The 25,638-nt window shown below is 38.5% G+C and overlaps 7 protein-coding genes and 1 long non-coding RNA gene across 24 annotated transcripts in view; 4 read left to right on the plus strand and 4 right to left on the minus strand.

Annotated features, from left to right (window-relative positions):
* Nucleotides 1-25,638, minus strand: part of LOC124191209 — a 101,081-nt gene that overhangs the window by 11,770 nt on the left and 63,673 nt on the right. The gene's annotated exons all lie outside the window — the stretch shown is intronic.
* On the plus strand, nucleotides 133-3,051 carry LOC124191176 (sec1 family domain-containing protein 1-like). The gene is made up of 12 exons (XM_046584216.1): nucleotides 133-323; nucleotides 388-849; nucleotides 929-1,018; nucleotides 1,080-1,215; nucleotides 1,287-1,629; nucleotides 1,695-1,830; nucleotides 1,917-2,101; nucleotides 2,162-2,241; nucleotides 2,303-2,441; nucleotides 2,507-2,722; nucleotides 2,789-2,869; nucleotides 2,939-3,051. Exons 1-12 carry the CDS (start codon nucleotides 293-295, stop codon nucleotides 2,966-2,968), a joined length of 1,929 nt encoding a protein of 642 aa, XP_046440172.1. The 5' UTR covers nucleotides 133-292; the 3' UTR covers nucleotides 2,969-3,051.
* LOC124191168 (WD repeat-containing protein 36-like) lies at nucleotides 3,039-6,838 on the minus strand. The gene is made up of 10 exons (XM_046584205.1): nucleotides 6,272-6,838; nucleotides 5,470-6,213; nucleotides 5,128-5,398; nucleotides 4,895-5,052; nucleotides 4,643-4,828; nucleotides 4,456-4,574; nucleotides 4,210-4,398; nucleotides 3,776-4,124; nucleotides 3,510-3,705; nucleotides 3,039-3,432 (listed from the first exon to the last, which is right to left on the minus strand). The coding sequence occupies exons 1-10, from the start codon at nucleotides 6,443-6,445 to the stop codon at nucleotides 3,095-3,097; spliced, it is 2,724 nt and encodes a 907-aa protein (XP_046440161.1). The 5' UTR covers nucleotides 6,446-6,838; the 3' UTR covers nucleotides 3,039-3,094.
* On the minus strand, nucleotides 7,719-13,361 carry LOC124191208. Its single transcript, XM_046584267.1, has 10 exons — nucleotides 13,130-13,361; nucleotides 12,657-13,063; nucleotides 12,382-12,592; nucleotides 12,100-12,319; nucleotides 11,915-12,042; nucleotides 9,896-10,058; nucleotides 9,714-9,837; nucleotides 9,165-9,642; nucleotides 8,540-9,086; nucleotides 7,719-8,393 (listed from the first exon to the last, which is right to left on the minus strand). The coding sequence occupies exons 1-10, from the start codon at nucleotides 13,278-13,280 to the stop codon at nucleotides 8,060-8,062; spliced, it is 2,763 nt and encodes a 920-aa protein (XP_046440223.1). The 5' UTR covers nucleotides 13,281-13,361; the 3' UTR covers nucleotides 7,719-8,059.
* Nucleotides 11,020-11,876, plus strand: LOC124191206 (NADH dehydrogenase [ubiquinone] 1 alpha subcomplex subunit 5-like). The gene is made up of 3 exons (XM_046584264.1): nucleotides 11,020-11,163; nucleotides 11,416-11,580; nucleotides 11,647-11,876. The coding sequence occupies exons 1-3, from the start codon at nucleotides 11,143-11,145 to the stop codon at nucleotides 11,812-11,814; spliced, it is 354 nt and encodes a 117-aa protein (XP_046440220.1). The 5' UTR covers nucleotides 11,020-11,142; the 3' UTR covers nucleotides 11,815-11,876.
* Nucleotides 13,582-17,347, plus strand: LOC124191182 (atlastin-like). The gene is made up of 12 exons (XM_046584227.1): nucleotides 13,582-13,739; nucleotides 14,194-14,390; nucleotides 14,451-14,585; nucleotides 14,648-14,803; nucleotides 14,891-15,179; nucleotides 15,244-15,371; nucleotides 15,458-15,514; nucleotides 15,597-15,624; nucleotides 15,687-15,880; nucleotides 15,946-16,160; nucleotides 16,655-16,721; nucleotides 16,890-17,347. Exons 2-12 carry the CDS (start codon nucleotides 14,196-14,198, stop codon nucleotides 17,034-17,036), a joined length of 1,611 nt encoding a protein of 536 aa, XP_046440183.1. The 5' UTR covers nucleotides 13,582-13,739; nucleotides 14,194-14,195; the 3' UTR covers nucleotides 17,037-17,347.
* On the minus strand, nucleotides 17,341-20,668 carry LOC124191172 (ribosome-releasing factor 2, mitochondrial-like). Its single transcript, XM_046584211.1, has 13 exons — nucleotides 20,169-20,668; nucleotides 19,956-20,108; nucleotides 19,624-19,891; nucleotides 19,373-19,556; nucleotides 19,086-19,310; nucleotides 18,886-19,017; nucleotides 18,788-18,814; nucleotides 18,574-18,714; nucleotides 18,266-18,515; nucleotides 18,002-18,195; nucleotides 17,842-17,937; nucleotides 17,625-17,771; nucleotides 17,341-17,567 (listed from the first exon to the last, which is right to left on the minus strand). The coding sequence occupies exons 1-13, from the start codon at nucleotides 20,461-20,463 to the stop codon at nucleotides 17,400-17,402; spliced, it is 2,280 nt and encodes a 759-aa protein (XP_046440167.1). The 5' UTR covers nucleotides 20,464-20,668; the 3' UTR covers nucleotides 17,341-17,399.
* On the plus strand, nucleotides 20,674-25,567 carry LOC124191179 (serine/threonine-protein phosphatase 2A 56 kDa regulatory subunit gamma isoform-like). The gene is made up of 11 exons (XM_046584222.1): nucleotides 20,674-20,783; nucleotides 21,107-21,178; nucleotides 21,488-21,674; nucleotides 21,738-21,937; nucleotides 21,995-22,128; nucleotides 22,200-22,269; nucleotides 22,344-22,474; nucleotides 22,545-22,818; nucleotides 22,881-23,128; nucleotides 23,198-23,537; nucleotides 23,655-25,567. Exons 1-11 carry the CDS (start codon nucleotides 20,751-20,753, stop codon nucleotides 23,796-23,798), a joined length of 1,833 nt encoding a protein of 610 aa, XP_046440178.1. The 5' UTR covers nucleotides 20,674-20,750; the 3' UTR covers nucleotides 23,799-25,567.

Here is a 25,638-nt window from a genome sequence, read left to right on the forward strand (position 1 = left end):
GAAGGAGAACGGTTATAATATTAAAACTTTATCAAATAATACAACATCTAAATAATTTAAGCAACATTTTCGTAAAAAGAGAAAGTACCAATCAAAGTTTATGTTGCCGCCGAAAAAAGTAAAAACAGGCAGACAACCTCTTGGAAGCCATCTAGCGGAGAAGAAAAAAACAGCTGCTGACGTATCTGTTTTGACGGATCCGGATAAGTACACGATCTGACCGACATCCAAAATCCAAATATATAATATAACATAAAACAATATAACACGAGAATATTGAACAAGAAAAACCATGGGCTCTTCAATACGAGAGAGACAGATAAGTACGTCTGTTAATTGTTTTCTTTAAAGACTCAGTTTTTCATGCTATACTTTCTGTTCTTACAGATCTGTTGAAGCAAATGATAAATTTCAACCAACCTATAACTAAATCAACTATCATGGAACCATCATGGAAAATTTTGGTGTACGACAAGTATGGACAGGATATCATATCCCCCATTCTATCAGTCAAGGAATTGCAAGAACTAGGTGTGACTCTCCACGTCCAACTACACTCACCTAGAGACCCTGTTCCAGATGTGCCTGCTATTTACTTTTGCCTGCCCACTGAAGAGAACCTAGGACGAATAAGCCAAGATTTACAAAACCAGCTATATGAATCATATTACTTCAATTTTATCTCATCCATATCCCGGCAAAGATTGGAGGACTTGGCATCTGCTGCAATCAATGCTCAGAGTGTGGCCCAGATCTTAAAAGTTTGTGATCAATACCTGAATTTCATTTCTCTGGAAGATGATTTGTTTATCCTCAGAAATCAGAACAGTGACATGATATCCTACTACTGTGAGTACTACTCTTGCCCCCATTGCCACATTGTTTCCTTAAAACAAATCAAATTATAAATTTATCTTATTAATTTCAGCTATGAACAGGGGTGAAATAACAGATACAGAGATGAACAACATTTTAGATGGAATTGTGGATAGTTTATTCTCTTTATTTGCCACATTGGGTAAAAGTTGTTCTATTTTTCATTTATATGTGCATCATGTGCAAATTATTCAATGATGCAGGCACTGTTCCGGTGATTCGAAGTCCTAAAGGAAATGCAGCTGAAATGGTAGCTGAAAAACTAGACAAGAAATTAAGGGAGAGTTTGCGAGATACGAGAAGTGGTCTTTTTACTTCTGATCTAACCCAAAGTTTTGGGTATGTCTGTTTCATAGCCAAATAACCCGCCGCGCGAATTGCAGTTACAATATATTTTTTAAAATTTTTAGATTTCAGAGGCCTTTGTTGGTTCTCCTCGACCGTAACTTGGACATGGCTACACCTCTCCACCACACTTGGACTTACCAAGCCCTTGTACACGATGTTTTGGATTACACTTTAAATCGTGTGGTCGTCCAGGAACCAGAAAGTGATGCCAATCACCATCCGGATAGCCATCGGCACACCCCTTCTCACAAAGCCAAAATAAAGACTTGTGATTTGAACCCATCCGACAAATTTTGGATATCTTATAGAGGCAGTCCTTTCCCAACAGTAGCAGAATCCATCCAAGAAGAACTGGAAGATTACAAAGCATCGGAGAGTGAAGTGAAACGATTAAAAGAATCAATGGTACTGTTTCGATGAATAGAAATTTGTGGCCATTAATTTACCTTATTACGTTTTGTTTTTCAAAGGGATTAGATCCAGACGGAGAAGCCGCTATGAGTTTGATTTCCAACACAACAGCCAAGCTGACTTCAGCAGTTAGCTCTCTACCCCAGCTTCTGGAGAGGAAGCGGCTTTTAGACATGCATACAACCATAGCAACAGGTAAAATTATGTATTTTTTTAAAGGCTTCCTATGAACCACCCATAAATTGACACAAGACTAAACTTACTAACTTTCAATCTTTTAGCCATCTTGGAGCAAATCAAGCAGCGAAAATTGGACGTTTTACTAGAGGTGGAGGAGAAGGTTATGAGCAAAAACGCCTTAGATCGATCTGTCTTAGACATCATTAGTGATTCGGAGTGCGGAACTCCAGACGACAAACTCAGACTCTTTCTGGTCTATTTTATTTGTTCACCTAACATGACTGAGGTAGGGAATAAGCCTCTTTTACAATGATATTTACTTGTTATATTTATCGATTTTGTTTAGTCCGAAACTGATCAGTACGCCGCTGCACTAAAAGCTGCTGGCTGCAATTTAGCAGCTTTGCGCTATTTGAAGCGTTGGAAGTGAGTAATTTCAATCGTGGATTGTTTGACATGTTTCTAAAATTCACTATTTTCAATTAAGGTCGTGCAGCAAGATTGCGACTGGCTCTAGCCAGTACTCGGGAGGTGGAACTAGAACAGTGAACATGTTTACGAAACTTATGTCCCAAGGCTCGAATTTTGTCATGGAAGGCGTGAAGAACTTGGTTGTAAAGAAACATGTAAGCATTTTCTGGTTGAATTACTTTCAAATCAGAATTCATTTGATGAAAATATTTTTCAACAGAATTTACCAGTTACACGGATTGTTGATCACTTGATGGAACTGAAACCCTCTCCAGAAACCGACGATTACCGTTATTTTGATCCAAAGCTTTTGAAACCTAGTGAGGGCGGTAGTACTGCTCCTCTTAAGAGTCGTGCCCAATTCCAAGATGCTATTGTATTCATGGTGGGTGGAGGGACATATGCCGAGTATCAAAATCTGGTCGACTATGCTAAAGTATTGAATCTTTTCTCTCTTTCTTTTTAAAATTTGAAGTTATTTAATTACTTTTTACTTTTCCAGTCGAAAACAGTGGGAGGTAACGCAAAGAAAATTGTCTATGGTTGTTCCACTTTAAATAACGGAAATCAATTCTTGAAACAGGTACTGAAAAAACTCTTAAAGAAAAACTCGTAATCCAAATATTATTATACTTTTTCTTTAACTTTTTAGTTGGCATTGTTGGGTGAAGATATCCAGTAAAAAAAAGTGTAAGTCGAAGGAAATTATTCCTCGCCCTTGTTTGTTAAATGAAAATCCAATAAAAAAGCAATTTAAGAATGCGATGGTCAAAGTGCGCATCAATGTTTTCTTTCAAGTGTTCAGTTTTTAGATAACAGCGTTCATAAAGAAGGACACCAAACAAAGGGTGCTCTCAAAATTCGTCTGAAGCGTTGACCAGCTATCTTTCAATACACCCGACACTTTCTCTGCTCGAGCACACAATTCATGTTCCTCGCTTAAGGAACTCCCATGAACCTTTAAAAAGAGCCCTAGATAAGCTTGGACTATTTCATAGTTACGCTTAGACTCCAGGACGAGGGTGATAGATGTTAAGAACTGTGACAGTAGGTGGGTGGACCCTCCCAAATGAGGACTCAGTGAGCGGATTTCGGTGTCGATAGCTGACGGTCCCATTCCTTTGAGTTCTTCTATAACAGCCCAGTCTGAATAAAAAAATAAAAATAAAATAAAATGTTGAGACAACGTTTTTTAGTAGTATCGTATATTTCACTAGACTTACATTCTTCTGGTTTCTCGGCACTGTTTAATTTCTCAGCCCACGGGGTTAACGGCATCGCAAAAGGTGAGCTGAATGTGTTCAAAATACGCGAACCCGAGTCTTTCTGACCATCTGCGGATGGAAGGCTGTTTGTGTTGGTTAAGAAAAAAGGGGCAAGTTTCTGCAACTTCGGTGCTTCTTTAGGCCTGTTTCGTCTCTGTTAACAAATTAAAATATATACAGACAATAATTATAAAGCGTAGAAGAGTTAAATTCAAGTAACTTACTTTGATAGCGTCAAGGCTAAGAAGGTTCTTCCATCTGGAATCAGGAAGTAGAGAAAGAGTAACAAGAGCATCAGCAATTTGTTCCGGCGAGGAGAACTCTTCCTCGTCCTCAATTTGCTCGCTGTCTTCAATTTCAGATTCACTGCTCTTGACAGCGGATCCTGGTAGGGGAGCCGTTTTCGGTTCAAAATCTTTTTCCAGTGCCCGCAATGAAACTTGCGTGTAGAGTGACTGATTGTTCCACAGATAAATGCCAAGATCATCAACATGCGCTGTGGCTAAAAAACTGCCACTCGCGCTGAAAGTCAGAGAAACACAAGATTTGGGCAGAAGAAAATAATCTATGCACCTATAGGAAAAAGATAAGAAAGAAACTAAGAATTTTGTTTGAATGATTAACTAAACTATTCCAGAATCGGCTTTTGGACACTTACGTTCCAGTAGGCAAGTCCCACGTTCGAATACTGCAATCCTGTGCGGATGATACCAACCACCTAGCATCCGGACTAAAGGCCAAGTCCGTCAATCGTCCATCATGTCCAGTAAGTCGTCGAACAATATTTCCGGTCTCGACTTCCACAATGATGATCGTAAAGTCTTCCATCGCGATAGCCAAAAGCCCACTAAACACAAACATTCATTTAGAAAAGTTCTAGCATAAATTTCATGAACCGTCTTACCTGTGTCGATTAATTTGAATAAAACTAGGTGCAGCATTTAGATTTGTTTCCCTTACAATTTCTACAGACTTGAAGTTCCATGTAGTTAACTGGCCATTTGTGAAGGCTCCCAAAACTACCTGCACAAATTCAAAAATAACTTGTGGTTATTAATAGTGCATAACAACGTTTCACATTCCAACCTTACCTGATTTAAACCATCCGAGACAACCCCTCGAACGGCGTTACGAGTAAACGGCAATTTAGACGACTCTTCAGTATCTAAGCGAAGATATGTGGCACGATGAATTCCTGATTGCATATTGTAACGATCAATATGGCCTGAGTCATAACCAACAATGGCAAAATTTCCGCAAGCCGTAATGGTAACACACTATATGGTGATTACAGAAATAAGATTAAAGACATAGAAATAGGTTAAATAAAGTATTCAACTAACAGTCGCAGATGTCTTTTTTAAAGCCATGTCCTCTGCAAAGCGTTTGTGTGTCAGCTTATGCTCGCCCATTGTTTGTCGATGGAATGACCATGTCGTCACCTCTGACTGATGACGATGGACAGCTGCAATAGAATCCCACTCCTTGTCTCGAACCGAATCTTGTAATAAAAGATTAATTAAGCAACAGCCCGGGTTAAGTATTAAAATTTAAAAATATTAGGTTTCGATCATACCAGATGCAAAGTTGGTAATTGGTGGCATTTTTGGGCCAGCCTTTTCTAGTCCAACCCGTCTGGCTTTCTTTTGATTGTAGTGTGCAGTGCCTAAATTTCGGTGAAGAAGATCAGCAACGGTTGAGAACGTTCGCAGCGAAGAATCTAATCCGGTTGACAGAATCCATTCGCCAAGTAAATCGTGAAAGCGCAACCGGATTGGTGGAGCTTTATGACCTCCACGATCACGGAGCAATCGTACTCCTCCGTCTGATTGATCAAAAATCCACATCTATCAGAAAATATTTAAAATAGAATTAGGTTTTTCAAAGATTTTAATAACTAAACAGAGATCATTATTACCTTCAACGAATTATCAGGAGAAGACGTAATGATGATTGGTTCTGAGGCCAAAGATTTCAAACCGGTCACTGCTCCCCGATGAGCATGACGATGCTGTTGAACGAGGGTCTGTTGTTCTAGATCCCAAATTGCCAGATGACCTTGGCTACTTCCAGTGATCATAATAGGAGCACCATCAGTTCTGAATGTTAGAGCTGTGATTGGTCCCCAATCTTGTTTGAACTTTATCAAAGTCTCGTCAAATTTCAAGTTGTGCAAACACATTTCTCCTGAAGCCAGTCCTACAGCCACAACATCAACAGCAGGGGCTTGTTCGAGGATAGTGATTTGACTCTTCCACCCATTGAATGCAAAAACCATCTTGCCAGTCTTCAGGTTCCATAATTGCATAGTACCTTGCATACTTCCAAACAAAATTTTGTTTAGGTATGTCACAGGATGCACCATAGCAGAAATGGAAAAAGTATCAGGATTGAAGTCTAGCTCAAAGCTGACTTCAGCTGCATTGATATCCCAAACTTTAAGGTTGTTTGTCTCATCAACAGCAAGAAGATGCTGACCGAATGGCAGCATCAAGTGAATGGGTTTTTCATGTCCCTTAAACTCTTTGGAAAGTTCGGTACTTCTTCTCCATACTTTGATAATGTGACCACTGGCTGTGAAAACCCGATAGGTATCAGCTGCAAGACATGTGATGTCATCTTCATGTGCTCTTCCAATACTTAGGAGATTCAGTTTGGTGGACTGAATTTTAAACAGATTATTAATAAACGAAAATTAAATAAAAATAATGAAGACTTACTCCGTAAGTGTGGAAAGAGTTACCAATGACTGTAACAATGAGTGTTTCCTTCCTCTTTGGAATATATCTTGTAACCAACGGAATGTGGTTACTGACAAGTCCCAGCGCACGATGTCCGGTAAATATACGACTCGCATCTAAACAACTTTCGTGATTTTCTGCTTTATCCGTCATTTCATCGGAAATACAGTGTCTCAATTATTAATTTTTTCAGCAAGACAGTAACACTTGACAGCGAAGAGATGGAACTTTTAACTTGTTGGGGCAGTTGGGCCGTTGGGGCACGTGTAATAGCAGACGATATATTTACGAAGTTGCCATATTCCAAAATCGATTATTCGACTTGCAGTGCACCAACTCTACTTGAACAGTTGAACTTGTTGTCACAGAACCATAGATAAAGACCACTGGTTGATGCTGTGCTATCCTTTTAGCATAGACAAAGACCACTGGTTGATGCTGTGCTATCCTTTTAGCCCTATCCCTACTGACCCCGAGCTCCCGTATCGATTGTAGTGCCTCTAGCGGACAAAGTACTGTACTGCACCGAGGCTACGAAGGGTTTTGCAGACGAAGATTGTTTTCCTTCTGTCTTGGTAAAATTCTTTGCTGGCGTTTAATAGTTTTAGGTAATTTTGCCTTAAAAATTTTTATTAAGAAGTCAAATTGTATTTAATTTTGACATTTGCTAATTACAAAAGCAGAGAAATCAATTGAATCATTGCAATTGAATAGAAGTAAGCAGAGTGTAGAGATGAAAACGTACACTAGAGGGCAGGACAAGTAATACGGGGTTGGAGAAATCGGAGGAAGGGTAGCAAGAATTCTGGCGACAGTTGGCCATGTTAATTTTCTTATGAAGAGCTTCAACCAGTGGTCTTTGTCTATGCTTTTAGCCCTATCCCTACTGACCCCGAGTTCTTGGAGTGCTTGTAGTGCCTCTAGCGGATAAAGTACTGTACTGCACCGAGGCTACGAAGGGTTTTGCAGACGAAGATTGTTTTCCTTCTGTTTTGGTAAAATTCTTTGCCGGCGTTTAAAAGTCCTAGGTAATTTTTTCATAAACATTTTTATTAAGAATTCATATTGTATTTAATTTTGACGTTTGCCAATTGAAAAAGCAGAGAAATCAATTAAATCATGGCAATTGAATATAATTAAACAGAGTGTAGAGATGAAAACGTACACTAGAGGGCAGGACAAGTAGTCCAAGATTGGAGAAATCGGAGGAAGGGTAGCAAGAATATTGGCGACAGTTGGCCATGTTAATTCTCTTATGGAGAGCTTCAACCAGTGGTCTTTATCTGTGACAGAACTCGGAAGCGGGTATCAGGTATCAGGTGTCAGCTACGAGATTGATAGATTCTTTACAAAAAATGATTTGCTTACAGCAAATGAATGAAGGAGTGTCAACAGCAGTAATGAATCCCATTAACTTCATTTCTAATAAATTTCTAAAAGCCCATTTATTACAATTCTTGAACAATAATAGGGGAAGGTTTGGCTCATGTAATTTAATAAGAGCTGAGTAGTGTATTTTGTATTGTGCCATTCAAGTTAAACAAGCCAAAAAAGACAACATTTTTAAAAACCCGCGAATAGCAATTTTTCAGCTTCTCATCCAAACAGTGAATTTCTTAAGGAAACAATTTGCGAATCACTACGATGCTTGATACTTTTCTTCGCTTTCCGTCAGAAGAAACGTTTCACATCTTTAAGCGATGTATCAGCGTGTCGTGTTAATTTAGGGTATACAGTATTAAGCTTTGGGGACTTTGTTTCATTAATTTAAAAATGCTCGAGAGGGGATTTCCAGAACTTGGTCTGCAGAGATAATCGCTTATCGTTGGATGGCTGCAGTTGGGCAGTGGCTTTGGCCGAATCCGGGAAGCGATAATGGTATCGTTCGGGCCTTAGGTACTTCACTGTCACCAAATTGCCATCAAACCACCAGCCGTGGAGCGAGTGGTATACCTTGCCGGCATCATCAGCAGTTGCACACTTGATGTAAACACAACCTTCTCGCGAACCCCGATCAACAGCCATATGCACAGTTTTCCCCTTGTCTGCCTTCTCCAAAATTGCGTCCTGAATACGCACCGGCCACGAATCGCCAACCTCTCTAAGAAATCATACATAATAAAAGAATGTCAGCTGGTTTTCCTTCAGAATACAATAATCACGGCTCATCGTTGACAATTAGAACAAGTGTCTACAAATAACTTTAACTTGAGTAACAACAAATATTATAAACAAAAGAAATCTTACACTTCTGCGTCGAACATATTGCGCACTTTGAGGCACTGGGTTAACGGGTAGGGAGGTGGCGAATTTACTCCACTACTATCAGTGCTAAAGGCTTGGCCTTGCCACACTTTCGGTCGAGGAGTAACGCTATTCGCTGCACCAAGACTGTTGTTGGATGAGGCCTCATCAGTTTGATCTCCATGGGCTGGTGATTTGCCGGGCGAAAATGCGGTGCTGGGAGGAAGCCATCGCCATACGCGGAAGTCTTCACCTTCAATTTGTTGGATCTCTGGCCGGACTCGCGACTCATTGTCCTCAAGGAACTGAACTGCCTTGTTCCACAACTTGAGCTTTGATTTCCGCTCTTTTAGTGGAATGAGAACATCGCGGACATGTGTAACTGCTAGGTAAGCATCATGCGGTCGACGTTCTACCACCATACTTGCTTGATGCCGAGCCAACAAATCTATTATCATTTCCACCATGGTGTATACTTCTTGCTCCTCCTTTTCACGCTGTCTGCAACTGGCCGTTACCATTTGATGAACCAATAAAACTACGCCAAATCCTAAAAGGCATTTATATTAATTAAGTCTCTCAAGAAAAATGCGTCTTAACTTTAGAATATGAATAAGTTAATACCAACCGATTATTATAATAAGCGATGCAATCAAAATGTTCCATAAATAGGTTTTTATCGAGCACCAAATAGGAAGTCGAACGCTTGGGATACTCCACGACTCCCCGTCAACACTGACACCCCACTGAGGATTAGCAACTACGGCCTCTATAACTTTGTCGAGCACCGTCTGATTCATTTTCAGCTGTTCCAATAAAAATGAAGAATCTACCGATACGACTTCTTCTCCACCACACAGATGTGAGATGGTCTCACGTTCAATTAAGTTTCTAACGTTTTGGATTGTTTGATCCATTGCCGATTCAGATGTTCCCTGAGGTGGTCCTGCTTCGTTATAAGAAGCCCTAATATAAACTGCGGCTAAGAGCAGAAAGAACAAGGCCGCAAGTAGTGGTAAAACGACGACGATGAACTGCCACTGCCAAAGAATGTTCAGTTTTCCCTTTACGTTTGCATAAAATGCAGATTTTTTTATTGGAGTACTCTAAGAGAAAACAAAACTAATTATTAAAACTGATTTCAATGAAAAATCTTGAATAATATTTTTAAAAATACCGAAATTTGGTCAGATTTTTTTAACCAAGATGGGAACCAGCTCTTTTTAGGAGTCTTTTTTGCAGGTGCACTGTCATTCTCAGAGTCAGATCCTGTATCATATGGCTCTTGCTCCTCAACAAACCTAATGAAAAAGAAACATTAATAAGATAAACAATATTTGTCAATACAAAAAATATTACCTGTTAATAACAGGATTAGGTGGAGGAATGAATGTTCTTGAAAAGTCTGATTGTCTTGGTTTCAGAAGGGAATCATTAGACAGATAAGAGCTGTTACTTCCAAAAGTAAGAGAATGTTGCTGGGAGAAGCTTAGAGATGGTGTTATACTACGCCTTTCCTTAGATGAAATGAAACTTGAGTTGTCAGGATAATCTTTATCAGACTCTTGTGCAGAATCCTGTTCTTCATCCTGAAAACTTTGTAAAGGTACAGCAAAAGACTTTGACTCTCTTTTTTGTTTGGCAACTGCATGGTTAAGTTTTTTAATGAGAATTGGCCTTGTAGAGTGTGTCACCGGAGGTGCAACAATTTTGTGCAATTTTAGCTGTCTAATAAGCTCTTCATCTGACATTGTTCCAGAAACATTGTTACTCGGAGTTTCACTTTTCCCATTGAGACTCTTCTTTTCAGCCTTTGGGCTGTTTTTCTTAAGAGCAGGTTTTCTAGTGTTTGGCTCAGTATCACACCCGTCAGATTCATCAGTTCTAGAGTCAAGCTGAGGGGGAGGAGCTGCTATGCTTGCTCTTTGTCTTGTTTTGGGTTTAGAAGAAACCATGTTACCACCTACTGATCTTCTTCGAGTAGATGAAGAACGACTTTCGATAGCAGCTTCCTCATGCTCATGGGAGGAGGTGCCATTGCCGGCTGTTTCCATTGCCGACTTCAGTTTTCTGATGACCAAATCCCGAGTCGTCTGTGTGATTGGTATGTCAGTCATTCCATATTGAGCCAGCTTTCTTCGCAACTCTGAATCGCTCAAAACATTCAAATCAGCCATAATCGTACTTGCTTGTCGACCGGCAAGGACGGAAAAATATCTTTTACGGACACAACCGAAAAAATTACTAGACAGACTTGTTTCAAACGATAAACTGCTAAACAGAATCTGCTCACTGAGCACGACGCCAGTCCCTTGGGGGCTCAGCTGATGGATTTGAACGATACAAAAATTCAAAACTTGAGGGAAATAGGATTATTTGTGTTAATATTTTTTACATGATCTTCATTTTGAACTCTGTGTTAAATGATAAAATGCTTTTTTTTTTAATAATTCGAAATTGTTTTTCTCCTCTGATTCGCTCTGGATTCGCTCTGCAGACTGCGGCCACTGCGGCTCTGCCTGAGGAGCGGCGCACTGACACACCTGGCGGCCGTTGTTCGAAACACTACTTTTTAGGTTGTCTGCTAAGTGTTGAACATTAGAAAAATGGCTGGTGTCTTAAGAAAGGTAAAATGTTAATATTAAATTATTTATATAATATAGTACTATTATTATAGTTGAAATTAGCTACATATTTTCCTGAAATGTTTGAACTTGTAAACTTTAAAATAAGATTAAGTGTTAAAGTCAGAACAACATAGGGGCATAACATATTATGGTACAGTAAGTAATTATTGGCCTAGAATTTGTTTGTTGTGTTCTTTTTTGGTAGGCCTTCAGAAATAAAAAATAATCTTCTAACTAAATAAATTTTTGTAGGCTACTACTGGGTTGACTGGGTTGGTAGTGGCTCAAAACCCCCATCACACTTTAAGTGTGCTCTATGGCAAGATTCTCCGTACTTTGCAAAACATGCCTGAAGATGCTGCTTATCGTCGGTATACTGAACAGATAATCAAGGAGCGAGCATTGGCAGTGACTGAGGTATTGTTATTAATTAAATATGTTCTTGTACACATAGCATACGTTACATCTTTATTCTCACAACAGGAGAAGGACATTACCAAGCTAGAAAAACGTATCAATTGTGGACAAGTAGAAGAACTTATTGTTCAAGCTGAGAATGAATTGACTTTGTCAAGAAAAATGCAGGCCTGGAAACCTTGGGAACCCCTTGTTAGTGAGCCACCTGCTAATCAGTGGAAATGGCCAATTTAGGTGTGGTGAAATGTAAATGGCAAAAAGAATTAATAAACAAATAGTGGTGTATTACAGATAAATCACGATCATGTCATTGTTTTACTCAAATTAGTATAACCTGCTCCAACACAAGTCATTAATATTTTTTCAGTTCCAACCCTTAGTTCATCTTCATCGTTTTTATTTTCATTTTCCATCTTAAACACTGTTCCGAAAAAATCCTTCATGTGTCTCAAAAACTGAATCCTATCAAAGGAAATTAAAGTTATGTACTGTAAAGCAACTGGAAATAATTTAACTCACGTATAAGGAGACAAAGGCCCAAGCAGAACTCTTGAGACATCTTTTGGTCCTAAAGCCATTAATAATAGAACTAGATGTTGGTTTGAAGAATCAACACACCCGCCTCGGTAAATTTCTTCTAGAAGTCGAAGGGCTGCTATTTCACCTAGTTCTTCAGCCACTGATGGGACTTGCTTGTCTCCTTGTGGATTAGATGTAGCTTCGGCGGACAAAAATGTACCTAAATCGAATTGTTTGAAGTATTTTATCGACTAAAATAGTACCAAATTCATTTTAAATTACCGTTTATGGTCTCTGCGGTCAAAGTAATGCCAAAACCAGGAGAAAGACCACTAGCGGGTCCTTTTCTATGGTCAGTGAGAATGAATACGTCAGGAATGTATTTTAAAAGTATTCCCTTTGCGGCTTCGATCATACGATTTGTCATTGTCGGGGAAGTGCGTAAAGCATAAGAAACGCCCCGAATTTTTTTAATTTTTCCAGGGTCTACATACTACAATAAAAATTTGTTAGTAACAATCTGAACATTACGAATTTTATATGAATTTTTTTTATACCTGCAGAGCCCGTAATTGTTTTCTGAGAGGGCAAGTAAATATTACTTCTCCTCCTCCCTTAGGTGGAGCCCCTCTTTTATTAATCTTTAACACTAAACCATCATCAACCAAGAGAAATCTTTTCAGAATAGGCATTGAAGAGCATCTGATGATATCAATTGATGGATCAGTTTGATCATTAGTTACTCCTCTAAGAGTGAGATGTAAGGGTATTTTACAGAAAGGTCCAAGGGGTAACAGAGGTTCTAGATAATAACTAATGGAGCGTTGGGTTGAACAATCATGTTCAATGGTTCCGCCATAAAGGAGACCTGGTTCATAATGAACAGCTGTGCCTGTCTCATTAACTTCAATCTTTGAACCATTTGTAATTTTGTCTAGAAGTCGAATGAAACTAGCTTCAAATTCTGCATAATCATTGAATAGGATATATTAATGTTTAATTGAATCTAAACAATTATTTGTGCTCTTACCTCTTAGACCAGGATCATTTTCTTTCGATCGAATGTTTACGATTGAAACAGGTCTACACGAAAGCGTAGCTAGCACCAATCTTTGACGAAAAAAATTACAGCCCTCATACCTAAGTCGGCTCGATTGTTGATTGGAATCACTGCGAGACATTTAATTGTGTAAATTTCTTCACCCAACATATACACGTGCTACAAACTAGAAGCTGCAGAAGGTGCAGACTGCAGACGAAATTATATGCAAAGAAAGTTATGTTGCCGGATTGCGTTGTGCTTTGAGTAGGTTAACTTGTTGAAAAATGTTGAATGTAATTAGGTTTTATTCAAATACATGCGAAAATAATTTTTTATTTTTAAAATCAAATTTATAAATGAGATATCTTAAATAATACAAAAAAAGCTTCTATAAATATCAGTTATAAATAAATCGGAACGTCACCTCCATGCTGAGATGCCATTTGCAGACAAGAAGTGTTCCAGTTTCCAATTCTTTCGAGCGAAGGAAAGGCAGGAGAAGAAAGGTTCGACCAGGTTCGAGTGTTCGACTACTTGTTACCACTGGATTTTCATGTGATAAGTGAGTGTTCTTAATTGTAAACAGGAAACTCATCTGGTAAGTTTTATTGCACATGCAATTATTTTAAATTTCTCTATTTTCAAGTTGTTGGTGGCATTACAAATCTTTGTTGGACACAGTCGTTGAACTCAAGTTGGGAATATAATTCGCCATCTATTTTTGTCTTCAAACTTTCGTTATTAAGAAGTTACAGTATTAGCCTTATTCAATTTGAAACCCTTTTTACAATAGCCAATGAATGATTCACCATTCAATTGAACAGGTATACCTGTTGGGCAATGTAGAAAAAACCAAACAGGTAGTGAATAAAAACTTATTAATAAACTCCTCCCCCCTATACTTCTGGCAATATTTAGATAACCAATTGTGTTCTAAGGATTTTTAAGAGAGGAAGAGTAAAGCGCTTTGTCAAATTTCTTACAAAACTTAATATTGGTTTTCCAATCAAATTCCTTAAAAAATTGACATTTTTTCTCTTATGTTTCATTAGGAATGGAAGGAAGGCCTGTTCAGATTGTGGTGGCTAAAGAAGACCATACATTTGAATTGGATGAAGAAGCTCTGGCCAATATTGTGTGTCAAGAACATGTGAAAGACAAACACATTGCTGTTATATCTGTTGCAGGAGCATTTCGCAAAGGGAAATCTTTCCTTCTAGATTTTTTTCTTCGTTACTTGAAAGCGAATGTATTTCAATTATTACTTCTTGGTTAAAAAAAAAATATTCATTCTGTGTACTTTGTTTAGGGTTCAGCTGATTGGCTTGGGCCTGAAGATCGACCTTTGACAGGTTTTTCTTGGAGAGGAGGTTGTGAAAGGGATACCACAGGAATTCTTGCATGGTCTGAAATTTTAATGGTGGATGCTCCTAATGGAGAGAAAGTGTGTTTTGAACTTATGATGTATAAAATCAAAATAATTGTGAGTTATTTTTTCCTGTTTAGATTGCTGTTCTTTTGCTAGATACTCAAGGAGCTTTTGACAGCCAAAGCACTGTTAGAGATTGTGCAACTATTTTTGCACTCAGCACTATGACAAGCAGTGTTCAAGTTTACAACCTTTCTCAGAATATCCAGGAGGATGACTTGCAACATCTACAAGTGATTAGATTATTGCACACAGATTTTTTTATTTTTTTTTTTTAATTTTTAAATATTCATATAAATGTTTTTCTTACTGTCTTATAGCTTTTTACAGAATATGGGCGACTTGCGCTAGAAGATTCTGGAGATGTTCCGTTTCAAAAGTTGGAATTTCTTGTTCGCGATTGGAGCTTCCCATACGAAGCCTCCTATGGGCAAGAAGGCGGATCGTCAATTCTCGAACGTCGATTGCAGATCTCTGACAAGCAGCATCCTGAACTTCAAGCTCTTCGCAGACATATTCGTGCTTGTTTTACAGATATTTCCTGTTTTTTGATGCCTCATCCCGGGCTCAAAGTAGCCACCAATCCTAACTTTGATGGACGTTTAACTGGTAACACACTCTTTTCCGATGCAGATTTCATCCGTTAATTATACCATATTTATTTGTTCCATAGATATTGAACCAGATTTTAAGGATCAGTTAAAAATATTAGTTCCGCTTCTTCTGTCACCAGAGAATTTAGTGGTAAAACAGATCGGCGGTAACCGTATTAGAGCCAAAGAGTTACTTCATTACTTTCAGGTAAATTAAAAATTTAATTGTGTATATGTATGCGTCTGACTAAACCAAATTTATTATTACTTACCAAAATTATTCATTACTTTCAGTCTTACATGGCTATTTACAAGGGCGATGAATTACCGGAACCGAAATCAATGTTAGAGGTAGGATTTAATTTTTTTTTCTGTTCTTAAAAAAAAAAAACACCCTTTAAAATTTGTTATTCTGAAACTACTTGTCGTTTAGGCTACTGCTGAAGCTAACAATCTTTCAGGTATATTAAAATTTTAATGATGTTTATGTATGCGTTTGACTAAACAAAATGTTCTCTTTCAGCCGTCGCTGGTGCTAAAGAAGTTTATTCAACCATGATGGAATCTATTTGTGGCGGAGACAAACCTTTCATGAGTTCAAATGCACTGGATGGTGAACACTTGCGCGTAAAAGATAAAGCAATGGAACACTTTGTGGGGCGCAGGAAAATGGGTGGAGCTGAATTCTCAGAAAAGTACAAAGAAAGATTAGAACAGGTATGCCTTTTTACAATGTCTTTAAACTGTAGTCTCCTAGAATGAACGATTACTTTTGTTTCCAGGAAATTGAGGAACAATTTGGTCACTATCGGACACAAAACGAAAGCAAAAATATTTTTAAAGCATTTAAAACACCAGCTACTTTGTTTGTAGTTGCAATTTTTTTCTACTTTGTGTCTGGATTCTTAGGCTTACTCGGCCTATATCCTTTGGCCAACTTGGCCAATCTCATGATGGGCTTGACTCTGGTGACTCTCTGTACATGGGCTTACATCAGGTGAGGCGCACGTTTCTCTTTCTCATTGCAATATTTCGGTTTCGTTTTCCTCTAAACTTTTCTGGGTGCATAACAAAATTTCTAGCACGATCTTTTTTTTTTTCTCTTTTTGGTTCCTTTGTTTGTTTTTATTTGTTTGAATAGCTGCTTTCTTACTGCATCCGATTATTTTGACTCTGACAAAACTTTTTTAAATTTTTTTCCCCACAAAAAAAAAGCTTTTCAAGTTGTATTTATGCTTATTCGGTTTCGGGTCTTTGTTTTTGCACTAATTTAGCTCTTGACATTTTCTATTCGTTATTCTGCTTTTAGCATTTTCATCTAAAAATAACAACTTTTGGGTAAAATGTAATTCCCCTTTGATAGAGAAGAATACATCGACTTTTCTCTCAACATTGCCGATGTGTAAACCTTGTAAACTAACCTCCAGTAATCCACGTAGTTTCGAAAAGTTCACGAGTCGTGATTTCAAATTTATATTTTCATGGTTGCAGATATTCAGGAGGAATGCGAGATATTGGAACGGTGATCGACTTCGTGGCGGAAGCAATATGGGAAAAAGTAAGCATTGAGAATTTATTACTTCAAATTGTAACTTTGACTACTTGATCCATTCTGAGTATTTGCAGCTTGAAAGGAAAACTATAGTAGGTCTTTGGTTTTGCCTAAATTGTTTTCAATCTTGATTGGTCAACAGAATTAAACGTAATTTTTGAATCGATTTATTAGGCTGTACGACCGGCGTATTTAAACATGGCTGGATCGGGATTGGAGCAAGTAACGCAACAAATGACAAACATTACAATGGGCACGCAGGTTGCAGCAGGTGTTAGTAATCACACCAGAGCAAATATTTCTAAAGCCAAATCATCGTGAACATATCCGGCTAGAACCTACAGTGGGCACTTTGTTCGCTGGTCGCCGCTCAAGTGCCTTACTGAATTAGGAAATATTGCGCCCTTTATCAAGACAAAATTGAAAGGGATAGGATTTTATTGCCTGGTGTGTTAATAGAAAAATATTTCGTGGATGTATCTTTGTGAAACAGGCTCGCCATTCATTTAATTGGCATCCCCCTCTGGTTGGTCCCCGTGTGCCATTTTTTGCTAGTTATCCTTTTTTGTTTTCTTTGTATATGGGTTCACTCAAAATTATTGGTATCAAAAGTAATAAAAAGATATAAAAGATCTACTATGTAATGAAATGCTTAATTACACAACAACAAATTTGTTATCCTAATTACATCTCAATTCCCGTGATTTCTGTTGTAGCTTTCTTCTGATCTAGGGGTGACATTAGTTTGTAGCAAGAAAATTCCATGCTAAAAGTAGCTGTTCCAGAAGTCAAGATGCGGATTCGTTTTGAATACCCTCGCAATTCGGACAACGGGCTCTCGGCTATAACAACCTGTGCAAGCATACGAACTTTTAGCCATACTTATACCGTGATGAAAACAACGCATACCTTCAATTCGTGACGCTCAGTGACTTCGAGAATATCTGAACGGTGCTGGGCAAAGTCACCAAGAACAGCGTGTAGGAAGTGTTCTTCAATGATCACTTCCAATTTCATAAATGGTTCCATTAAACATGTACCTCCTTTTCGTAGTAACTATTGGAAAAGCGGTTACGTTTGAACTTGCGAATAGTGCATAAATGTTGCATGTAAAGAGATTTTATACCTGAGACACACATTGAGACGCGGCTGCAGCAACCATCAGCTCAGACGTTTTATGCCCTACTTCAAGTGAATGAAGATGTAGTTCAACACACGTGACCTAAGAATAAAATAAATAATTTAAAAATATATATATATAATGACAGGATTGAAAACATTATTACTGGAAATGATAACAGCGGCCCGGATGAAAGAGCGCTCGCAACCCCGCGTTCGGTTGCTTTCATATGAATGGCCCACACGGTGGAAAGTTGATCGCGTGATTCTTTCGACGTTCCTTTTTCGAGAGGAATTGCACCCTGTGCATTAGGATTTGGCTTAATTGACATAGACATTTTAACAAACTGTTTTGTTCCACCTTGGGATGAGAAATTTTACACGCGTCAGTCGATCACTGTCAATTTTAAGAAAGTTGAAATTTTTATTACCTAGCGTTTTGTCCAAAATAAATACATCTGTAATTTCATTAAGAGCCGTTTCTTTGTAGGCTACTTGAAAAGCTCCGAGACTCGCTTCAACTCCATATTCTGACCGAATCCTTTCTAAAACAATTTCTAAATGGAGTTCCCCCATACCCGAAACGATAGTTTGACCTGTGTCTTCGTTAAATTTTACTTTCAGACTAGGGTCTTCTCGTTGAAGCATTTCCAATGCATGTTCCAACTTCTTTTGATAAACCTGTAATACAAATGTTTTTTAGATTGACTTATTAGTCCAAATAATAATATATATTTACAAGAGATGCTGTTTCGATAGAACAGAAAAATACGGGATCTGGAATTTCAACTCCAGCCAGAATAGGTGCGACTTCCGCCTCTGACACTCCTTGTTTCTTAGCCAACCAACGGCGTGCTGCATTCATTGCTGTAACTCCAGACTATATAACGGTAATGATGATACATGATTAAATGCATCCATAACATTAAGTAGGATGAATTGATGTCACATACTGTTAAGGTATCACCGGTGACTGTGCCCTGAGAGAAATAAGAGCAAATGAAGGTGCAGTACGCTATTATCTGAAGGAATTAGAAGGAAAACAACGTACTTTAAGACCCGTAACTACAGCTATGTTGCCTTCTGACAATGATTGAACTTCATTCAATTCATCGGCACTGGCCACATATAGGCGACCCGTTTTTTCCGTCGTATCGCGTGAAACGTTGTATATCTTTTGCCCCTGTTTAGTTGATACATTTTTTAAAAGAATTTCGTCTATCATTACCAATGTGAAGGTAATGAATTTACTGATTCAATTTGACCGCTATAAATTCGGACAAATGTTAACGGTCCACGTTGAGCATCATTCTGAATTTTGAATGCCAAAGAGCAAAGATCTGCGTTCGCAGCGTATGATTGAACAAATTCATAGCTACGATCTCTTGGACTTGGGAGATAATGTGTGACGGCATTCAATAGCGGCTGAACGCCGATGTTGCGATAAGAACTACCACACAACACTGGAACTCCTGTCTATAAAATTTAAATAAAAATATCACTGCATTATCTTGAGTGAAACTGAATTGCAGACTTACTCTTGCAAGTGTAATTCTCCGTAAAGCTTGATTCATTTCAACTGGGTTAATTTTTTGCAGACTATCTCTTTCAATTATCAAATTTGCCAAATTATCGTCAAGATCGGCCATCTTATCAATGAGATCAGCACGTTGTTCTGAAGCTTCAACCCAAATATCACGATCGCCTTCGTAGTCCAATTTCCTTGAATAACAAAAGTCCAACGTGAAGATTATACAGCACATTACTGTGAATAAAAATGTTAAACAACTTTGTTGAATAAGATGTTCCAAGTGAATTATGATTTGAACTCCACTCCTTCTTGGAAAGATCAACTAGATCAATAACTCCTCTGAAACTCTTTCCTGAACCTATAGGGATGTGTACTGGAAGAGGCTTGCATTTTAGTTTGTTCTCAATGTGCTTGATGCAAGTATTAAAGCAAGCACCAACTTTATCCATTTTGTTTAAATAAATTATTCTTGGTACTTCATATCGATCAGCTTGTCTCCACACAGTCATGGTTTGTGCCTCAACACCTAGATTACGAAAATATATCAAACAACGCTTTTGACTCTTTCTTTGTTGAGCTTCACAAATTACCAGCAGAAGCGTCTAAAATTGCCACAGCTCCATCTAAAGCCCTAAGAGCCTTTTCAACTTCAATTGTAAAGTCGACATGTCCAGGGGTGTCAATGAGATTTATATGATGGCCATTCCATGGAAACGTAATTGCAGCAGACACAATCGTGATCCCTACCAAAGATAGTAATAAGTATCAATGGCCAATTCGAATTTGAAGGAGAAACATGAAACCTCTTTCTCTTTCTTGGTCCATATAATCCATCACCGTATCTCCTTTATGAACTTCACCGGGAGATCTTATAACACCTGCATAGAAAAGCATTCGCTCGGTCGTGGTAGTTTTGCCCGCGTCAATATGGGCCATAATACCGATATTACGGGTTAGTTCTATAGATCCTGAAAGACATTTATCTTTAGGTGTTATAAGGTCGTCATTTTTGGAGCTCACTGAACGTCGGTAACCAATATTAGAAGAACTAAATCCAACCCTTCGACATATTTGAAACAAATGTGTTTTCGTGCACATGATGAAAAATCAAAAATATTGTGGTGGATTGTGGGCCTGGCTGTCTTCTTTGACGTTGCCAAAGAAAAACTTTAATTAAATAATTTTTTTTTAATTATGTAGTTTTTGGGTTCTTTTAGACAATTAATTTTTATTTGTAGTTTTTTTGGCAAATAAATTTATTGGTAAGGTTACATCATCGTTTTTCTTGTTGACAAACTGGCACTCACTGACAGGTCCTTCTTATGGTACTATAGTGTGTCGATGTAAACTTGGGTGGAAAAGTGAAGTTCTTTTTCGTGCCCAATATGCCAAACAAGAAAAAAGAAAAAGGATCCGAGGTAAGTCGAAAACTGTTCAGGAAGATATATTCAGTGGTTGGGAATCTCGAGTAAAAAACTTCAAGCCGAAATTCAGGAATGGAATGCTGAAATGGGAGGGTTTATTGGCGTCACGTCAGTGGCTGGCCAGCTTTGCTGAAATGTCACCTGTAACATGTTCGGTTAACTATCATTACCCGATTTCAGTGTTCTTGTTTACAAAAGCAGCCCATGTTTTGAATTTTAGTGAAATTATGCTTGGTAGTGGAGAAATTGTTCAGCCCTCGTAACCAAGGTCAACTTTTTCAACCTAACCCATTTTCCCCTTTTATTTATATTTACAGGACACAGGCAAGCCCAAAGTTGGCAATGGGAAGTCATCCAAAGAAGGTTCATCAACAGAAAATGGAGAAGAGGTAAGATGGTTGTCTTTTGTAGAAAGCCTATTAAAGAATAGCTTAAGAATTCAGGCCACATTATGTTGAGTAAAATTTTCACATTTGACCAGTCTGGGAGTCAAATTACTTGCAAAAGAGATATTCTAACAAACCAGAATGGTTTGGTTACATCTAAACCAAAGTGAAACTGAAGCTCCTTTAATTAATTCAGAAACTATTTTTCGTATAATTTATTTTTATAAATGTGTGTTTACATTTGCCCTTTGAAATATCACTTTATCAATTTGCATACATTAATATTAATCACCGGTTAATTATGCTGTTTAGAGCGGGAGAACTAGCCCCGGAAGTTCGCCCTCTTCTGGACCCAAATTGGCGACTGGACCACCACCGCCAGCACAAATCAATAAAATAAAGTTCACGGGTACAACTGTGGTAAAAAACCGACGGCAGAGCTCTTCGCGCTTCAACATTACCAAAAATCGCGAAATACAAAAATTGCCATTGCTCAAAGGTATTTTAATTTAATTAAAATTTACAAGAAGGATTTTTACATAGTTATTTTCGTATACTTCAGATGCGGCGCCAGCAGAAAGAGAGGAATTATTTGTGCAGAAGATTCAGCAGTGCTGTGTTCTGTTTGACTTTGTAGCCGATCCACTTAGCGACCTCAAATGGAAGGAGGTCAAACGTGGGGCTTTATTAGAGATGGTTGAATACGTCACTTCACAGAGGGGTGTTATTACTGAAGCAATCTACCCTGAAGCTGTGAATATGGTACTTTATGGTTATACATTACTTTTGGAAACACATTATTAAATGTTCTGTTCTCAGTTTGCCACCAATCTCTTTCGTGCCCTGCCGCCTTCGAGCAATCCCAACGGAGCCGAGTTCGACCCAGAGGAGGATGAACCGACCCTGGAAGCTGCATGGCCTCACCTCCAACTTGTCTACGAGTTTTTCCTGAGGTAACGTTCACCACCTGCACTGAAGTTTGATAGATGTCGTAAAGTTTATTTTTTTGGTTTGGTGAAAAAAGGTTTTTGGAATCTCCCGACTTTCAGCCGAATATAGCCAAGAGATGCATTGACCAGAAGTTTGTACTTCAGGTGACACATTTAGACAAAAGACTTGATGGTTTTTATCACGAAATTAACAAAATTACAAATTTATATAAATTCAGTTATTGGATCTATTTGATTCCGAAGATCCCCGTGAACGGGACTTTCTTAAAACTACATTGCATCGGATATACGGCAAATTTCTCGGTCTCCGAGCCTACATTCGAAAACAAATTAACAACATATTCTATAAGTAACTCACAATTTGTTTTGCGATATTTGCGTTGCCTTTTCACAACCTTTTATCCTGTTTCTTTGCTCAGATTCATTTATGAAACGGAGCATCACAATGGGGTGGCAGAGCTGTTGGAAATCCTAGGTAGCATTATTAATGGCTTCGCGCTTCCTTTAAAGGAGGAGCACAAGGTCTTCCTTCTTAAAGTGCTTATGCCGCTGCACAAGGTCAAGTCGCTGTCCGTTTATCACCCACAACTGGCGTATTGTGTCGTCCAGTTTTTGGAAAAAGATCCATCACTGACGGAACCGGTTGTCCTCAGTCTTTTGAAGTTTTGGCCTAAAGTTCATTCTCCCAAAGAGGTAAGATCCGTTTCTGCAAGTGTCTTTTGTTGTCTTTGAGCTTACTTACGTGTAATCACCAGGTGATGTTCTTAAATGAACTGGAAGAAATTCTTGATGTTATGGAGCCAGCTGAGTTTTCGAAGGTCATGGTACAACTCTTTAGGCAGCTGTCACGTTGCGTTTCCAGCCCGCATTTCCAAGTGGCTGAGCGTGCTCTATATTATTGGAACAATGAGTACATTATGAGCTTGATCAGTGACAACGCTTCAGTTATCTTGCCCATCATGTTCCCGGCTCTTTATAAAAATTCAAAGTCGCACTGGAACAAGTGAGTAGAATTCATTTTTGCCTTGTCTGTGGAAATTTAAGTTCATGTTCTCCTACGTATTTCTTTCAGAACAATTCATGGACTGATCTACAACGCCCTGAAGCTCTTTATGGAGATGAACCAAAAACTGTTTGACGATTGTACGCAACAATACAGATCTGAGCGGTTGAAAGAGAAGGAAAAATTCAAAGAACGGGAGGAGTTTTGGAGCCAAATAGAAGCTGAGGCTATTAAAAATCCTAAGCACCACTTAGTGGCTAATCTCATGCCCAAAACCATTTCTGGTGGAGCTTTGGCACAGTCTGTGAGCGCCGCGCTGTCGGCTGCAGGACAAGCAGCTTCAGGAGAGGACCAGGATGAAGACACAAACAACGTCTCTTATGAAAAGATCGAAGCCGAAGCTCGTGAGGTACTGTAGTGACAGTAATATGTTGTATTGTGTAAATGTAATGGTGTTGAACGGCAGTGAATTAAAACATGTTTTTAATGTAACTTAAATGCTCAATGGAACTTGTTTTAAATGCAGGCTAAACGAGTGAAGAATCGCGAGAAACCGTTACTTCGACGTAAATCGGAACTACCCCACGACACTTATACGATCAAAGCGTTGACAGATCATAAGAGAGCTGATGAATTCCTCCCGACGCCTCCCGACGTCAACACCAGTTGAACAAGGTGATGTGTACTTGGCGTGCAACATTTTTCAGGATGAGGAGAAGAAGATCGCGAAGAATTTTCATTCAAACTGTAGAGGCAGCATCAACCATTTAAAACATACATAAAAGTAGAGGAACATTTTTTTTTAGAGAAACCTGCCAAGATATCCCCATTTCCCAACTCTAGATCTAGAAGATCACTATCCCCTTTACCACTTGCGCCTAACTACGCTGTCTATTGTCAAACGCTAACCCCTTCAACCTTGATTAGATGTTTTAGTGTCGATTGCCTAACACACACTCCAGAAAAACCCAAATCGGATTGTGGCCATCCCCGTGAGATGTCGAATTCTGTTGCACACACGGCACAGAGAGCCAGTGGGAAGGAGAGATAGCAACAAAAACAAAAAAAAAACTAAAAAAATCAAACAAACAAACAAACAAACAAAAAAAATATTGAATCTGTGTAAATGTCCCAAGTAGATTGTAGTGGTTCATGTACCTTAGGTCCCCTCCTGCGAAACAGCAACAAAAACACAAAAATAATAGCTTCTATCATCCCTGCTACGCCTTCCCTCCTCACTATGGTTTCAAATCTTTGATTGGCATTCACGGTTATCCACTGTACACGTAGCCGCTTTTCCAACATTCCATTTCAATTCCAACATAACGGCCGAGCTTTATTATTATTGTTTTGTTTGTTTTTTCTTTCTACTCCTGTCACTCGGAAAGGGCCTGTTGTACCTTCTTTTTCTTTATTTTTTATTTTTTTTTTGTAATCCCGAAAGTTTCCTTTATTAATGTTTTCCCCTCCAGTTAAGACTGGCATAACCTTCATGGGAACTTTAGTTATTGGATTGGTTGTCCCTATAAGCTGTATAAGTGTTTGCGCGTGTTGTAGCAAGAAACGTTCACATCGCCCGTGAAGGCCGTTGATATATACAGCGGGTATAGGGATTTAAAGTGAAAAACAGTAAAGGCTTAACAGATAGCGGACGTAATCCAGCAGCTGGTTGACCAAAACACAGCAACAACAACAACAACAACAATTACATACAATGCCTGGTGCTCAGTGCTTCATAAGCAACTTATTTCCCTTTCCCCAAATTATTTGTTTGTATGTTGATGCAATCTTATTTAGCCAGGCTTCAATCTGTTAGTGCACATTGTCGAAATCTCGCTGAAATATTTTCGAGAGTGCAGTTTTTTTTTCCTTTTTCCAAATTCTATTCAACATTGTTTTTTGTTTTTTTCCGATTCTCATACAGCGCCACTGGCGATTAATCCCGGAAGATCTTGAACGAAACTTGTGAGACAGATTTGGAAGGTTGGCTGTAAACGGTTTTTGCTTCACATTTCTCCCTATTCCCTTCGTTGAAGAAGTAAAAGGGGAAAAAAATGCAATGTCAGGAGTCAGGACACTTTTAGTGTAGACCGTGTGGTGGTGTTCTGCCCTTGTGTTACGTGTCATCCTCTTATACAATATACCCTGGCTATCTATTACAGCTCTGCGTAGTGTTCAATGCAAAATTTACGAGATGTGGTTTTCATCTGCGACAAATGAGATGTAGAAATTGACTTAAAAAGTTCTTTGACTAGGAAGACTACAGCACTTTTCCACATTTGTTGATTTGAAATTATGTTGGTCCAGAAGGAAACGACACATTTTCTTTTACAGGAATTAAATGAAAGCATTCTACTGAGCAAACCTATATATTGGTGTGTGTTGTCTATTCAGTTTATTATCACAACTCAAGAAATAAAAACAAAATGTTCAGATTAATCAGCTTATTTCCATTTCATCCCAAGTCCTAATAACTGGGACAGGAAGTGTATAACAGATAACGAGGAAGG

This window comes from Daphnia pulex, chromosome 3 (assembly GCF_021134715.1).
Source record: "Daphnia pulex isolate KAP4 chromosome 3, ASM2113471v1".
Lineage (NCBI taxonomy): Eukaryota > Metazoa > Arthropoda > Branchiopoda > Diplostraca > Daphniidae > Daphnia > Daphnia pulex.

Bases quoted from the DNA above. Each gene is read 5' to 3' on its own strand.
- LOC124191176 (XM_046584216.1), top strand. From the start codon at position 293: ATGGGCTCTTCAATACGAGAGAGACAGATAA. The intron at 1,216-1,286 runs GTATGTCTGTTT...TAAAATTTTTAG, and splicing joins GATCTAACCCAAAGTTTTGG to ATTTCAGAGGCCTTTGTTGG. The intron at 2,870-2,938 runs GTACTGAAAAAA...TTAACTTTTTAG, and splicing joins GAAATCAATTCTTGAAACAG to TTGGCATTGTTGGGTGAAGA.
- LOC124191168 (XM_046584205.1), bottom strand. From the start codon at position 6,445: ATGACGGATAAAGCAGAAAATCACGAAAGTTGTTTAGATGCGAGTCGT. The intron at 5,399-5,469 runs GTAATAATGATC...ATTTTCTGATAG, and splicing joins CTCCTGATAATTCGTTGAAG to ATGTGGATTTTTGATCAATC. The intron at 4,399-4,455 runs GTAAGACGGTTC...GTTTGTGTTTAG, and splicing joins ATTCAAATTAATCGACACAG to TGGGCTTTTGGCTATCGCGA.
- LOC124191206 (XM_046584264.1), top strand. From the start codon at position 11,143: ATGGCTGGTGTCTTAAGAAAG. The intron at 11,164-11,415 runs GTAAAATGTTAA...AAATTTTTGTAG, and splicing joins TGGCTGGTGTCTTAAGAAAG to GCTACTACTGGGTTGACTGG. The intron at 11,581-11,646 runs GTATTGTTATTA...TTCTCACAACAG, and splicing joins GAGCATTGGCAGTGACTGAG to GAGAAGGACATTACCAAGCT.
- LOC124191208 (XM_046584267.1), bottom strand. From the start codon at position 13,280: ATGTCTCGCAGTGATTCCAATCAACAATCGAGCCGACTTAGGTATGAG. The intron at 12,320-12,381 runs GTAATTTAAAAT...AATTCGATTTAG, and splicing joins GACCGCAGAGACCATAAACG to GTACATTTTTGTCCGCCGAA. The intron at 10,059-11,914 runs GTTATACTAATT...GTTTCATTTCAT, and splicing joins AATGACTTGTGTTGGAGCAG to CTAAGGAAAGGCGTAGTATA.
- LOC124191182 (XM_046584227.1), top strand. From the start codon at position 14,196: ATGGAAGGAAGGCCTGTTCAGATTGTGGTGGCTAAAGAAGACCATACA. The intron at 14,586-14,647 runs GTGTGTTTTGAA...TTTCCTGTTTAG, and splicing joins ATGCTCCTAATGGAGAGAAA to ATTGCTGTTCTTTTGCTAGA. The intron at 15,515-15,596 runs GTAGGATTTAAT...CTTGTCGTTTAG, and splicing joins AACCGAAATCAATGTTAGAG to GCTACTGCTGAAGCTAACAA.
- LOC124191172 (XM_046584211.1), bottom strand. From the start codon at position 20,463: ATGTGCACGAAAACACATTTGTTTCAAATATGTCGAAGGGTTGGATTT. The intron at 20,109-20,168 runs GTTTCATGTTTC...TATCTTTGGTAG, and splicing joins GGACCAAGAAAGAGAAAGAG to GGATCACGATTGTGTCTGCT. The intron at 19,311-19,372 runs GTAAGTCTGCAA...TAAATTTTATAG, and splicing joins GGAGAATTACACTTGCAAGA to ACAGGAGTTCCAGTGTTGTG.
- LOC124191179 (XM_046584222.1), top strand. From the start codon at position 20,751: ATGCCAAACAAGAAAAAAGAAAAAGGATCCGAG. The intron at 22,270-22,343 runs GTGACACATTTA...ATATAAATTCAG, and splicing joins ACCAGAAGTTTGTACTTCAG to TTATTGGATCTATTTGATTC. The intron at 23,129-23,197 runs GTGAGTAGAATT...TATTTCTTTCAG, and splicing joins TCAAAGTCGCACTGGAACAA to AACAATTCATGGACTGATCT.